Source organism: Cajanus cajan, chromosome 5, assembly GCF_000230855.2.
Source record: "Cajanus cajan strain Asha chromosome 5, NIPB_CcT2T_4, whole genome shotgun sequence".
Lineage (NCBI taxonomy): Eukaryota > Viridiplantae > Streptophyta > Magnoliopsida > Fabales > Fabaceae > Cajanus > Cajanus cajan.
This window is the reverse complement of record NC_138521.1, coordinates 59,042,700-59,057,907: the sequence shown is the minus strand read 5'-3', so window position 1 is coordinate 59,057,907 and position 15,208 is coordinate 59,042,700. Positions and strand designations below refer to the sequence as shown.

Here is a 15,208-nt window from a genome sequence, read left to right as displayed (position 1 = left end):
TTATTACAAACAAAATTAGTCTCTAATATAGTATAATAAGATAACGCATGGCAAGGAAAAAAATTCGTGTAAAGACTTTTAAGCTGAACTAAACAAACTAAAGCACCAACATCTTCTCATTTGATGTAAGCGTGGAAAGTGGCATTAAGCATGGGTAGTCCATCACTTTTGTTGCTAAAACATGTGCTGGAAAAGTATGGACTTGTGACTTAGGGAGCTTCACGATCCAATCCAAAGAGCATAGTTCCAATGAAGACGGAAAACCCAGTGGAAATAACTTGGGGGGCCATGAAATTGAAAATCTATTTGTGGGCATGGCAAACAGATACTTTCTGGGGTTTGTTTAATTATGCTTGGCTCATTATCACTTTTGGGCTAAGCAAGTTAGGCAATGGCGAGTGATGGTTTCGTAGGTAATTTTCTTCATAATTGACTAGTTAGGCAATAATGCTACACTGAAGCTGGAAACTTCTTTTTGATTGTGTGAAAAGCTTGACATTTGATAATGAGGGTAGCATTTATCACTGCCACCAACTTCCTTCGCTGTCCTTAACACCATGCCTTGCCAATTTCTTTCCCACTTCAACTCAATAATAGGTTTCCAAACTTAAATCTTGCTCCATTACAGATACCACTGACATATAATATATAAATTAAAGACAATTTTACTTTATAAATCAGTTTTATAGCAACCCACATTTTGAAACACATAAAAGATGGATTATCATGATGAGGGGTTGAAAATGAATGGGTTTAGATGAATTTTGGTTGAAATCATGATGCATGTGCTAAAAAATTAAAATTATAGAAAATATGATTTTTAAAATAATTAGTTTTATTATATATGACAGTTTATGATTTGATTGCCAATGTACGGATATTTAACTATTCATATATTTTAACTAAATTCAAAGAAATATATTGTAAATTTATATAAAAACATTATTAAATAACCTTCTTTTTAAAAAAATATATATTTATACTAAATTGAATTTTAGAAGTTGTTAATGGAAACATTGTTTTCTTTTTTTAAAAAGATAAGTTATAATATTTTATTGTGAATATAAGTTAGAAATATTTTTAAAGATTTTTCTAAATAAAATATTATTTATTCAAACATATTTTTATATTAAACAATTTATTTAAAAATTAAAATCTAAAACACACGTTATCACTATTGTTCATGTTATCATTATTATTAATGATAATAATAATAATTGTTATAATAACGATAAAAAAGTTGATTATTATAATAATAATAACAGTAATAATATATAAATATTTATTTTTTAATTTTCTTGAATGATAATGATAATATGAATAATAATAATAGTAATAATAATGATATGATAACAAAAATAATAATATTAGTATTTTTAATTTTAAGTGAATTTTTTAATTTAAGTTATTTATTTAATTTTTTATTTATAAAAATCAAACTTAATACTAAAAGAGTCCACAATAACTTATATACATGGTAAATTAACTTAAATGAGCTAAATTATTGTATAGTCATTAATTTTAATTAATGAATTATGATTAATCATTCTCGATCATTTTCTTATAGAAAATCATTATCATATAATAGGCCATATATAAAGTTCGAAAGTTGCAAATTAAGATGATCTATCCTCTTCTCACAAATTATATCTCACTTGGATTTGGTCCCAATAGAATTTAAACTTTAGATATATAAGATGGTGTACTCAATGGTTAATAACTTTAATTAAGTGGTTGCGTAAAGTGCATATTGTCGCATAACATTTTATTTTAATTGTGAACTATTGTCTTATAACATCCAATCAACCAAACTGGCAGAGCTGGATAGGTTGATTTGATCCTTTCATAAAAAAATGATTAGAGCATTTGTAATAGATTTGATCCTTCAATAATTTGAGAACACCACCCGCGTCAGACAGATCGATAGGTCTCTATGAAAAGTAAATAAAAAAATTTGGATGAAATATTTTTTTTCTCATAGTATCTTTAAAATCATTTTTATTCCACATAAAAAGTTTTAAATTTTTTATTCTTACGGTTTCCTAAAAATGGTATCATTTTAGTCCCCTGTTAGTTATCAAGAATTAAAAACGTGTATTTTTATTGGAATATATAATCTAACAAAATACATATTAAATTATAAAACTAAATTGATTTTCCAAGTATTTTTAAGGGATAAAAAACACATTTTTACCAAAAAAAAAACCTATTATTATGGGTTCCCTATTTTATTTTTATTTTTTTTAGGAGAATAAGATTGTCATTTCATTCAAAATAATTGGAATAATATATGAGAGAATAAATTCAAAAGTGTGAGAGCTAGCATAACGGTCGTGACACCCTAGTTAAATAGTGAGCGACTCGATTGGCTTGCCTCGAAATGAACTTTAGTGATAAGTTCGGATGATTGTGTAGCAATCTTCTACACTTATTAAGAAGAGACCCATATTCCAATTGATGTGATTGAGTCCTAAATAGAGCGTCAACGACAGATTTACAATCTGATTCAATGGTTACATGGGTGAGGCTCAAAGTTACTTATTATGGGTCTCCTATTAGTTATCAAGAATAAAAAAACATGTATTTTTATTGGAATATATAAACTAACAAATACATATTGAGCTTTTATAAATACTAAAATTTATTTTCCAAATATTTTCAAGGATAGAAAATACAATTTATAAAAAAAATATTATTATTGATCATTATCAATATTATTGCAGTGGAGATATAACTGATTAAGGTCTATTAAATTTATTAAATGGTAATAAATGATTATATTAGAATAACATATTTAGTTAAGTCGATTTACCACTATTACATAAAATTTGGGATTAATTTTTTCATTTATATATTTCTTTGTATACTCGTACATTAGAGATTGAATAAATGATTTGTAATCTCATCAAAAAAAAAAATTTAAAAATTAGTAATTTGTTCTGATCGTTTTACCTTATATTAATATAAAATTTTGGTTAAAAAATAATGATAATCAACGAATTTAAAATATTTAATATTCTTTAAGAGTTTTTTTTTCTTAAATGAACTCTCATTGTCAACCAAAATAAGTTTTAGAATTTAAAATATATTTTTCTTCTCTATATTTCATATAATTACATATTTAGTACTCAAACTTGATATCCTTAATTAATTAAATTATAATAATCTCACATCAGTTAATCTAATTATTTTCTCCTTATTTAATATAATTACATATCAAATACTAAACTTTAAAATCATTAATTAAATTATAATAATCTCACATCAATTAATCTAGACAGTGTGTGGTGAATGACTTTTATATATCAACACCTTTATGTCAGGTTATTAATTAATCAAGAGAATATAAATAACTTATCTGCTTTTCATTTTTCTAAATAAAAAAATAAAAATTAGAGTACATACGTTATCCTAACAGCAAAATTTAGTTAGATCAACTTCCCTAAAGTACTGCATGACAAAGTATATAAACAAGTGTAAATTCATTGCCGTTTGAATGGGAATTACTGATATTTAACAAAGTAACATGAAAAAAAAAAAATGGGGTTCAAACACCAGCAAAGATGAATTGATGGTTAAAGCAGAACCAATTTAATGGTTAGATTTTTCATTTTCGATTAGCTTTTTGTCTCAAATCATCTGGAAAACAATACAAAGATAAACGACAATGAGTTGTGGTAGAATCTAATCTAATTCTCTACTGGCTGATTATTTTTGCAGCATAAAGAGGGTGCACATCATTTTTTCATGTCTTGAATTTCTTTTTAGTTTATGAGATATTACCCCATCATTTTATATTGAAGTAGCCCCTCTACCATTAATTAAAAATTTTCTTTCCACAACTACGTAATTTTTTTTATGCGGTACAATCAATTAATTGTAAGGATGCAAATCCGATATTTTATTTTGTTTGTGTTCTTTTGAAGATTTGTTGATTAATGATTAATTGTGAGCTTTGCGAACTAAAAGGGCCATCATATTTGTTGCATCTCTCATAAATGTAGCGGAGAGAAAATTATTTGAATTTTTTGATAGGGTCCGAATTTTGGCATCAGATTTTACAATTTTTATCTCCTTTAAGAATGTCCTAAATTGTGAGGAAATGAAAGCTCTACTATGATAATAAAGTCGGTTGATATTATCATATGAACATTGCATTATTAAGAATCACACTCTCATAATATTATTACTAATAATGTTAATTCAGGAGATTAATATATATACAGCGATAAGGAAAGTAGAAATTTGTCCACTTTTTGTTTATTCATTTTGTTGTGTATATATTTTTGGGCATGAAAGATAGCACTCTGCTGCTAGGCATTAACCATAGACAGTAGGAATATGAATATAACAAGAAGAATCAAGAAAAGGGTCTATTCATTTCATTTCTATCCAATTGATTGATATGTAAGCGACTAATAATATTTTGAAAAAAAAAAGTTTAGGTCTGTGTTAAGCACAATATGGAACCTTGGACCTGGCCGTGAGTCTTTTGACAACTGGTATGGTTGGAAGTGAATGAAGGATAATGAATTCAAGTCCAAAAGGAAGAAGCACTGATATCATAGGAGGCTCATTCCATTTTGCGTTACAATTTTTCTCAACACAACAATATGGACGGTTCTGTTCTCTCCTTTCATGTCTTGCCTTTAGTTACTTGACACGTGTCATTCCCTTTTCTTAATTTGCTCTTTCATTTTTTATTTTTTTTTTACATTTTGACTTTTGTCAAAACATTTTCTCATTTAATTGAGGAATAATTTCTGATAGCAAAAATAATAAATAAAAAAATTATTATATCCAAAAGCAATTAAAAATAAGAGAAAATTATATATGATGAATTATTAAGTGAAAGAGGGAGAGTGAGGGCGAAAAGAAGAGAAAACTAACCTCTGACTGTGTCATTGTCATTGTGATGTATCTCTGAATTGGCAACACACAACACTCAGGCTGAGTGCATAAAACCTAAACTATTGGCATATGTAAGTGAATGAAGTTGAATCTTAAACTCAATGGAAGCTCCCCTCATCAATGACTCCACATTCTCTTCGGCTAACCCTTCCCTGTCCGAGATTTGGCCTCACTCTCAACCTGATGCCACTTCCCTAGCCGGTAACAAGTCACCTGCTAAGCCAAAGCAAGACTATATACACGTGCGAGCTAGAAGGGGCCAAGCCACCGATAGCCACAGCCTCGCCGAGAGAGTAAGTTCTTAGTAATTCATATTTCGCTCTCTCTTCTTCTCTTCAATCTTCACAACACTTGTTTTCGCAGGCTAGAAGAGAAAAAATCAGTGAGAGGATGAAAATTCTTCAAGATTTAGTCCCTGGCTGCAACAAGGTAACTATTATGCTCATGCAACTATATTATTATTTTCCATTTTTATTTTATTTTTATCATTCTGCGTTCAGGTAATTGGTAAAGCACTTGTCCTCGATGAGATAATTAATTATATCCAGTCACTGCAGCGTCAGATTGAGGTCTGTTTCTTCCTCTTTCTATCTCTAACCGTCTATTTCCAATTAATTTTGGTTTAGAATGAACTGCTTTATATTTTAATAATAATTTAACATTAAAATTTTATATACTTTTTTTTTTTATTTTTTAACTTTTACTTTCTAAATAATTTTCTTAACAGTTTTAATACGAGCTTTTTTTTTATGCTTTTAATTCCTGAATTTTTTTTCTAATTAACATTTTTGGTTTTTAGCGTCAAAATTTTTTTTGCTCATGGAAAAAACTTTTAGAAAATAAGACTAAATAAAATTTATTTATAAATTAAAAATAAAATTCGACAAAGAATTTATAGACTAAAAATGTATTTAATTCAATTGTTACTCACCGTGATTTTGAATGATTCGATGTGAATCCAAATGCGTACTAATTTTATGCAAAATAACTTGATTCTGTTTTTTTTTTTTTTTTTTTTTCAGTTCCTTTCAATGAAGCTTGAGGCAGTTAATTCGAGATTGAACTTGAGCCCTGCTATTGAATGTTTTCCTTCAAAAGAAGTAAGTCTATTGACTCAAATATGTTAATCTAAGCCAAAGCCATTCATTCCATTTAGAATATGTTGAGCAAAATTTACGTGGGGGGTGGGGTTGGCGTTGTGGAACACCCGGGAAAATGCACCGTGCTTGTTTGGGAAGGAGGCTTAACGATTAAAACTGAGTGTCTGACTCTTTTATACAACAGTTTGGTGTACACCGATGCAAGCTAGTGGGAAAAAATAGTAAGATTGATAAAAATTGAAATGATATGGTAAAATTCATTTTCCGACCAAAATAAGTTGATGGGAAATATTGATCAATTTGAAATTGAGATTTTGAATGTCTAAATCAAGCAGGGGTGGCAGTTATTGTTAGTTATTGAGACACTGCAAACTTTTTGGGGTGTCTAGTAACGGAAGTAGCAGTGGCTTAAGAAAATGAGTTGAATCTTTTTGTGAATTCTGTGAACCCAGAATCCTTTGACCTAGTTGATAAGTATCCAGATTGGTTTCATGTAAAGGTAAATTATCACTGTTACTATACAGTGATCTACATGCATCAGTGTGCAGTGATGAATGAATCCTCAGCTCAAATGAACCCGGTTGCAAAGTATATTTACCTGATTCTAGGGGATGTTCTGTAAACTTTTATAATCTTGCACTCCAGTTCTCTTCATCTTGGTTTACTAATTGCCTACTTACTTGGGATTCATGTTTATCCGGTGCTGCATCTTGGTTTACTAATTATTAACTTCCTTGGGATTCGTGTTTTTCTGCTGCTGCTCATAAGTTATAATATCTTTGGCTTTTTACTGTCCATTCTTATGTATGCTTGCTGCATAATTTTCTGCATCATTCATGAGATTTTCTCTCCCAAAAGAATTTAGATATTCTTGTACACGTTAGCACGTTACTTATTTATGGTATAATGGCATGAGTTTTTTAAAAGATTATGAGAAATATAAAATTAGTTTTCCTGTTTTATTAACTGCAAAATGAATTATGCCCAAAAGAAGGTCAATCGATGATGATGCCAAATGCTTTTCCATGTCACAGCAAAATTAAATTTTCTATGCAAGTAATGTGAGTCAATAATGAATTTAATAATTTTAGCTTCAAATTGATTCTACAAACATAGCACTAGGTGCAAGTGCAAAATGACTTTTTTTAGTCGTTGAAAGTAATCTAGTAACTCAACTCCAAAGACTACTTTAATATTTTAATGAACCCTCCTACCATTTTGGAAGATTTGAAGTGTTTTATCAAAGAAGTAATCTCAATTGGGACAAGAAGAGTGCTAGTTACACACTATACTCACTCTTCTCAACACATTCTTTATGATTGAGTCAAATTCATGTAATGTAGGTTGCAATAAATCAGGACTAAGTCCCGCATGGATTCATTGAATAATAGTGTGTGATAATGTTCTTAGGACAATATGTTCTTCAGACTTGGTATTGTTGCCTGAACCTATAACACGTCATTGTTTTTAAGGACTGTTTGTTTTCATAATACTGTGATTTTGATCAGCTGTTTGTTGTGTCAGGTTGGCACTCAGCCATTTGACCTTGCAGGAATAATATTTGGATCACAACCGGCCAGGGGATATGATCAAGGATCACAACCTGCATGGTTGCATATGCAGATAGATGGTGGTTTTGAGAAAGCAACATAATTCGACGAAGATTCATTGCGAATGACAGATCAATCAGTGTGGTTGGTTTTCCATTGAAAAGGAAAGTCACTGAGGCTGGTTTGTTAGCTTGCTCTATTATCAACCTGGTCATTTGATGCACAATGTTGTAAGGTCCGTATGTTCTCTGTCATAGTATGATATCAATCGTAAGAAATGCATCTAATCTCCTTGCGCATCATCTGACTGGGCTTGTAGTCCTTCAATACGTAAGCAGTTGAAATAATCTTATTGTGATTTTCGTTTCAAAAGTCTTCTGTGATGAGATTCTTCTCTCCTAATTTGTTGCATCACCATTCATATAAACCACGAAAATGATGAAACATCTACTTCAAAGCACAGGGCTAAAAGATAATCGCTACCCAGTTATAAACAGTCTATGCAAGAGCTTGGTACCTTGGACAATAAAATTGAACTATCTAATTCTCAAATATTTCTACCAACGTCCTCAGCTCGTGGTTATATAAAAAGATAGATGCTAATTTGTTTGGATAATTTTTTTTTATAAGTACCAGTATTTTAACATGTGCTTTTAAATGTATTATATATAACTAAAATTTATAATAAATTATTTATAAATAAATATTTTATTTAAATATATAAATTATATTTAAAATTTGTATAAATAGATATTTTTAAATATAAATAATATTTTAGATTTAAGATAAATAATTTATATTATAATACAATATTATTTTAAATTATTAATAATTTGTTTTAAAAATATTAAAATTTAATTTATAATTATAAGTGATAAATAAAAAAATTGAATTAAATAAAAAATTTAGGCAACAATTATGATAAATAAAAATGGAATCAGTTAAAAGAATTTACAAAAATCATTTGTAAGAAAAATCTCTAAAATTACTCTTATATAAAATACCAATTTGATTTTAAAAATTGATTTTTAAGAGAAACGAAATTTAAAAAAAAAAAAAAAAAAAAATTAACTTTTTTATATACTATAAAGATATTTGATTACCATAAAATCAGTAGCCGACTGATCTCAAACATTTTCCAATTATCTATTTTGATACTCTCATTATTCTGTTGACGATATTCTCAAATATAAGAATATAAGAATAAGAATCCCCTCAACCAACATCAACATGGCTCTGCCTTATTCATTACTTGACCTCAAAAATAATATAGCGCCACCACGAATCCTCTGCAACGACCTCATTGCAGAAATTCTACCATGGCTTCCGGTGAAATCTCTTGTTCGGTTCATGTGCGCATCCAAATCCTTAAGATCCTTGATCAAATCCTTAATCTCAAATCCAAGTCTTGTGAAATTGCAACTGGAGAGGTCAAGATCACACGTAAATGCCAACCTCTTGTGTGAGATGAGGGACTCTTTGGTACATCACATTCCTCTTTTCCGCTCTTCTATGGAGAACCCATCATCATCCGCCACTCTCGTCGTTCATCCATCCCATGAACATCGCATCATTGGTTCCTGCAATGGGTTGATTTGTTATGCAATCAGTAGTCCTTCACGTGAAAAATATGTGTTCTATTTGTGGAACCCAGTTACTGGGTTAACAGCCAAACATTCTCCCCCACTATTACTTCATTATCACTTTGTTTCTACGTTTGGTTTTGGCTATGATCGCTTATCAGACACTTACAAGGTGGTAGTACCTATTTACAGTGATCATTGTATAAATAGTTCTTTTTTAGTCCGGGTGAAAGTTTGTAACATGGGTGATGCTCGTTGGAGAAACATTCAATTGCCTATTACCTGCCTCCATTTGATAACCCCATATGGTTTATATTTGAGGGGTACTCTTAGTTGGTTAACATTTCACCCCTCTCGTGAGAATCAATATCTGGGTATTTCACTTGATCTAACCAACGAGACATTTACACATTTCATGTTGCCTCCTTATCATGATGTTGTTGGTCCAATGCTAGAGAATTTGGGGACTTTTAATGATTCTTTATCCTTCTCTTATAACTCCATGACCCATTTTGTTGCATGGCAAATGAAGGAGTTGGGATATCAGAATTCATGGACTCAGTTATTTAGAATTGAAACTAATTATCTAAATATTAACTCTCCAATGTTGCGCTTGACTCCGAATGGTGGTATTCTCATAATGTCAAAATATGGAAAGTATGCACTATTGTACAATCAAAGAGATAATCAACAAGAGTATGTTAAGATTTCCGCCGACATAAGACACATCTTTGATATGGATTACACACCAACCCTGGTTTCACCTTGTTCAAGTTAAGCATTGTTTTTATGTCGCTTTTTTAGACTATGTAGATCCAAATTTATGGATCGTTTCGTTGCTTAGAAATTTTGAGTGGCTATTTCTTTACTGTTTTGTTAGATTATCTATTGACTGTAGTGAATGGTTGGATCAAAATCTATGAATTGGTTGATTTTATGTTTATTGGATGTTAAATGGAAATTTGTTATCTCTTAGAATTTTCTATTATTGGGTCGTAATTTATAAAACTTTTGCATTTCAGAAAGCTAAAGATTATATTTATGTTGTGTGTTTTAATCTATTGGTCTTCTCATAAAATGATTGAATTTGGAGTGAGTTGATCAATCGACATCTCAGTGTTCTCCAAGTGAGGAAATTGAGACATTCGTCTTTGTTTGTTGCCGGCGATGTTGAAAGTTTTCTTTTTCTAAGTAGGGGGTTTTCATTGACTCGAGTTCTTTTGAAAAACTTTTAGATTTTGATTGATAATACAGCAGAAATTCTTTAAATTAATACTCGGTAAATTAATAAACTCTCTAAAATAATAAATTTGTCCGGTCCCGACTTGGGCCAATGTAAAAAATTGAAAAACTCGATAAAATAATAAGATAATAATTTTTCGGAAGATCCCTTTATAATTTTCGGTCCCAAGAAAATCATAAATTAATAATTCGTAGAAACTGAAAAAAATATATTACACTCTATTGAAATATGATTCAATAGTTGTCTGTTTTCCTTTAAAGTTCAAGTCTGTTTGGAGCTCATCTCTAACTTTTCTTATTGCATTCAATAGTTCAGGTGTTGTATTTTTGTATTGTATCATAAAATTGTGAAGAATGTTCGACGCCATAAGTGCTTCCTTTCGCGTAACAGGCTCCAAAGACACTGTATCATCTTCGTTGTCATCCTCTGCATTGTTCTCAATGATAGTACCCACAATATCTTCTAAACTCTGAACCTCCGAACATGCTTCATTTTCACCTGGGTAGTTCATTAGATTGTCGATATCCATCTTATTACGATAGCCACATTGATTGATCATAGTCTCGAGGTCTTGAGTTTCTTCATCAAAAGTGGATTCATCCAAATTTCTTGCAACGTCACTAGCTGAACAAATTTTACAGTGTTGGAAGCAATTCGCTATTGTTTCTTTTCGAACATCTATCGTCCAAGCTGGGATTTCCAAATTGATAGCATCAAGGACATTTATCTTCCCTGGATCAAATTGTCCCACCTCATAACCTTCCAATATTTTGCGGTAAAACCTTCTACGGTAATGCATCTTGAAAGCTCTTATTATCCCAACATTGCAAGGTTGAATCTTTGATGTCATGTTGGGTGGTAAGAAGAACAACTCAACGCTTCTTAGCCCTTCAATATTTCTTGGATGTGCTGGACAATTATCCACCACAAGTAGAACTCTTCTACCATGCATCATTTGGTCAAATGAACGAACATATTCATCAAAAAGCACACTAGTCATCCATGCTTTTTTGTTAGCTCGATACTGACAATTCAAGCTATTCATGTTGACATTCTTAAAGCAACGAGGCTTTGCATATTTCCCAATAATCCATAGAGGGATTTTTTCAGAGCCATCTTCATTGCAACAAATAACTACCGTCAGCCTTTCTTTATCTTGTTTTCTTCCTTCAAGTTGTTTTGTTGCCAGTGAATGATCAACTTGTAGCCTATAAAACAACCCAGTTTCATCCATATTGAAAACATCTTTCATAGGGAACTGATCAGTTTTCTCTTGAATTGATACCAATTTCTGCTCCATGTCTTGTACATCAACAGACCCACTCTCGCCAAAACAACGAAATGACTTTATGCCATGTCGGTGCTTGAATTTCCCAAGCCATCCTATAGAGAAGTTAAAATCTGAATCATCATGAGGGTACACGAGTTTCATTGTATCTCTTGCTTTCTGCAAAATTAATTCTCCTGTGATATTCACACGTTCTTGATGCTGGAGAAACCACTCATAAACAACCTTCTCCATGTCAGGATATTTTGCTGGTTTGTGTCTTTTGATCTCTGCTCTTCCCTTTTCTATTTAAGCAGAGAGATAGTCATCTGACCACTTAAGTGTGTTTGATATTGTTCCTTGACTGACTTTCAAATGAAATTTTCCCTCAAGCCATCTCTGCAAGTCTTTTTGTGTGCTTGCAGGATTATCTCTCTTATACTCACACAACTCCTTACGTATTTAATCTGACATAGTTGATTTTGCAACACCTTTTAGATGAGAAGCCATCTTGTGAGATATGGTTTGAATACTCTAACACATTCATGTAATTTATATATGCCAAACTTGCTTAAGAATACATTGAACACATTTGTTCCTCTTGTTTACATTTACTGTACTTCAAAAGTCATTATTGATTTCCGATGCATATGTACTTCAAAAGTCATTACGTATTGATTTTCAATGCATATGTACTTCAAAAGTTACTAATTTACGTTGAGTCCCAAGGTTTGCTGCAACGTAATTCTAAGAGGCATAGACTAATTTACCTTTTTGTTTGGTATGTACAGTATAATTACTTAAAAACTCTTTAAATTAATAATTATTAATTTATCGATAAATTAGTAACTCTCTAAATTAATAAATTTTTCGGGTCCTGACATTATTAATTTAAAGAGTTTTTACTGTAATTATTGTGTGTATAATTAAAGGATAAGATAAAAACTTAAGATGGGACGATATAAAGTATGCTCAATTACAAAGTTTAATTTATATTTCATGTTTTTCTTAATTCATAGTTGTTCTTTCAAAAATATTAAAACTAATAATTTAATTTTGTAAACTACATGATAAATATTTATTTTATATTACTAAAATTTATAATATATTACACTCTCCTTGAGAGTGTGAATATTAGATCGTTCTATTCTTTTATGGTAAAAATTACACTATCTTTTTTTGACAAATTAAAATATATGATATTTTATCTTTTTTTATTTATTTATTTTTTTATTAAAATTTTGTTAACTTTTGTTACAAAAGAGTTATTAATAACATATTTTTAGAGATTTAAATATTACATCACTCTCCTCTTGGTGTTAAAATAGACAATTTTTTTTCCTTAATAAATTTAAATACGTTATAATTTAATAATTTATTTATTGATTTATATTTAATTGTTATTTTAAAAATTATTATAAATTTTAAAAGATTATTACAAAAATGCAAATATTACACCACTCTCCTTCTTGTGCTAAAATAAACATTTTTCCCTTAACAAATTCAAATATGTTATACTTCAACAATTAATCTATTGATTTACATATTTAATTATTATTTTAAAAATTATTATAAATTTTATAAAATTAATTATATATTAAAAAAAATATTTTTCTCTATTATCTTTAAAGAATATTTTTAAAGTTATATATCAAAATAAAATAATATATATACACATATATAAGTAAAATCAAATACAAATATTAAAATAGTATTTAATTAATATGGTTATTGTAATATTTTATAAATAGTTAAATAAGATTATATTTTCATTATTTAGTATTAATTATATATATTAAAGATAATATGGAAGTATTAAGGTATTATTTAATTGATACTACTAATAAAATATTTTGAAAATATACAAAATAAATTAATTTTAAATCCTAAACTATAAATCATAAATCCTAAAAAATTTATGATAAAGTATTATTTATCATATTTAGATAATATAATGTTCAAATATGTAAATTAATTATATAATGTTTAAATAAATATATTTATATTAAAACTATTATTAAATAAGATATAACTATTAAAATTTTAATACTTATATATATAGTATGTGTGTTAATTTATAATAAAAGTATATTCTAAAATTTTATAACAATCATTCTTTAACGATATTAAGTTAAATATCTTAAATTAATATAATAAAAAATGATAATATAATTTTATATTTTTAAGAATAAAAGCGTGATTTATTTTATATTTTATCGTTAAAAATGGAATATATAATATGTACATCTCTCAAAAAAATAAATGTAATTTATATTGACGCCATTAAATTAAATAGATTATATTATATATTTTAACCTAAGAGATGGGAATAATATGTAATGTAATTTATATTTCTTAATTCATAATTGTGATTTCAAAATTATTAAAAGTTAATATTTTAGTTTTTGTGATACAATTTATTGTTACACAAAATTATTTTTAATTACTTTTTTAAAAATATTGAAATTCAGTTTATATGTGAAAAGTAAAAAAAATCTGAAAACACTTCAAGAAAAAATCTCTTAAAAAGACTGCTCGAGCTTTCCATTTGTTTAAGATAACTATTTTCATGAACTGACCTAGTCAACTCGGTGTAGCTAAACACGGGCGGCCACCTCCTTAAAATCCGATAATTTGTTAATATTTTATACTTAAAAAAATAAAACATGGAACATTCCACCGATTAAAGGTTAAAAGAGTAACAAACTAACTTTTATTTTATTATTATTATTACATCAAGATATTTTGTGTCTCTATATTTTATTTAATAAAAGTGTTTAAAAATTAATAATATTTTATAGATCAATTGGTGGTTTAATTGGTGGTTTGATGTTATTTTTGATCTTCAAACTTAAAGGTCTTAAATTAAATATTATCTCTGTATGAATGAGGATTACAAAATTACCCGTACTCATTAATATCCACGAATAAAATACATCATGAATAATAAATGGATACCTATAATAATGAATACAAGTATTTTTTTTTTTACCATTTATAAATAAGGCGGTTATGATAATATTCATACTTACATGTAATTGCTAAAATATATTACTTAAATATTCATATTTTTATCTTACACTTTTATATTATTTAAATTTTTTTAAAAAATTTATCTTTAATTACAAATTCAAAAATTAATATAAAAATTATCATTAATTGCAAGCTCAAAAACTAATTATCTATATGTAATATTTCACTGTATTTAATATTAAATATAAGTTTAAAATTATTTATAATATTTTTTTATTTCTAAAATATTTCATAAATATCCATAGATACCTGTAGATATTTATAAAATTCATGAATACCCGCTAAGTAGACACTTAAGTGGATAAGAGGAGACAAACTTTTATTTGTGAAATAGATAGAGTATCCTATTACTTGATCTCACAATATCCCATTATCATCTTTATATACAAATGAGTAATTTTTAATATTATTTTTATTAAATAAGAATAAACTTGTCTAAAAATATATACACAGAAAAAATAATCTTCTTCATTATATATTATATGTTATAAATTATTATTATTATTTTATTTTTAGTATAT

General features: G+C 28.2%; 3 protein-coding genes across 3 annotated transcripts; 2 read left to right on the top strand and 1 right to left on the bottom strand.

Moving 5' to 3' along the window:
* The first annotated feature begins 4,854 nt into the window (after positions 1 to 4,854).
* LOC109811684 (transcription factor BHLH089) lies at positions 4,855 to 7,933 on the top strand. Its single transcript, XM_020375487.3, has 5 exons — positions 4,855 to 5,204; positions 5,275 to 5,340; positions 5,412 to 5,480; positions 5,934 to 6,011; positions 7,536 to 7,933. Exons 1-5 carry the CDS (start codon positions 5,013 to 5,015, stop codon positions 7,662 to 7,664), a joined length of 534 nt encoding a protein of 177 aa, XP_020231076.1. The 5' UTR covers positions 4,855 to 5,012; the 3' UTR covers positions 7,665 to 7,933.
* Positions 7,934 to 8,071: 138 nt separating this feature from the next.
* LOC109811664 (F-box/kelch-repeat protein At3g23880) lies at positions 8,072 to 10,279 on the top strand. The gene has a single exon (XM_020375460.2). It carries the CDS (start codon positions 8,792 to 8,794, stop codon positions 9,920 to 9,922), a length of 1,131 nt encoding a protein of 376 aa, XP_020231049.1. The 5' UTR covers positions 8,072 to 8,791; the 3' UTR covers positions 9,923 to 10,279.
* Positions 10,279 to 12,478, bottom strand: LOC145958397 (CENP-B homolog protein 2-like). The gene has a single exon (XM_083075487.1). It carries the CDS (start codon positions 11,907 to 11,909, stop codon positions 10,599 to 10,601), a length of 1,311 nt encoding a protein of 436 aa, XP_082931613.1. The 5' UTR covers positions 11,910 to 12,478; the 3' UTR covers positions 10,279 to 10,598.
* Between the last annotated feature and the right edge of the window lie 2,730 nt (positions 12,479 to 15,208).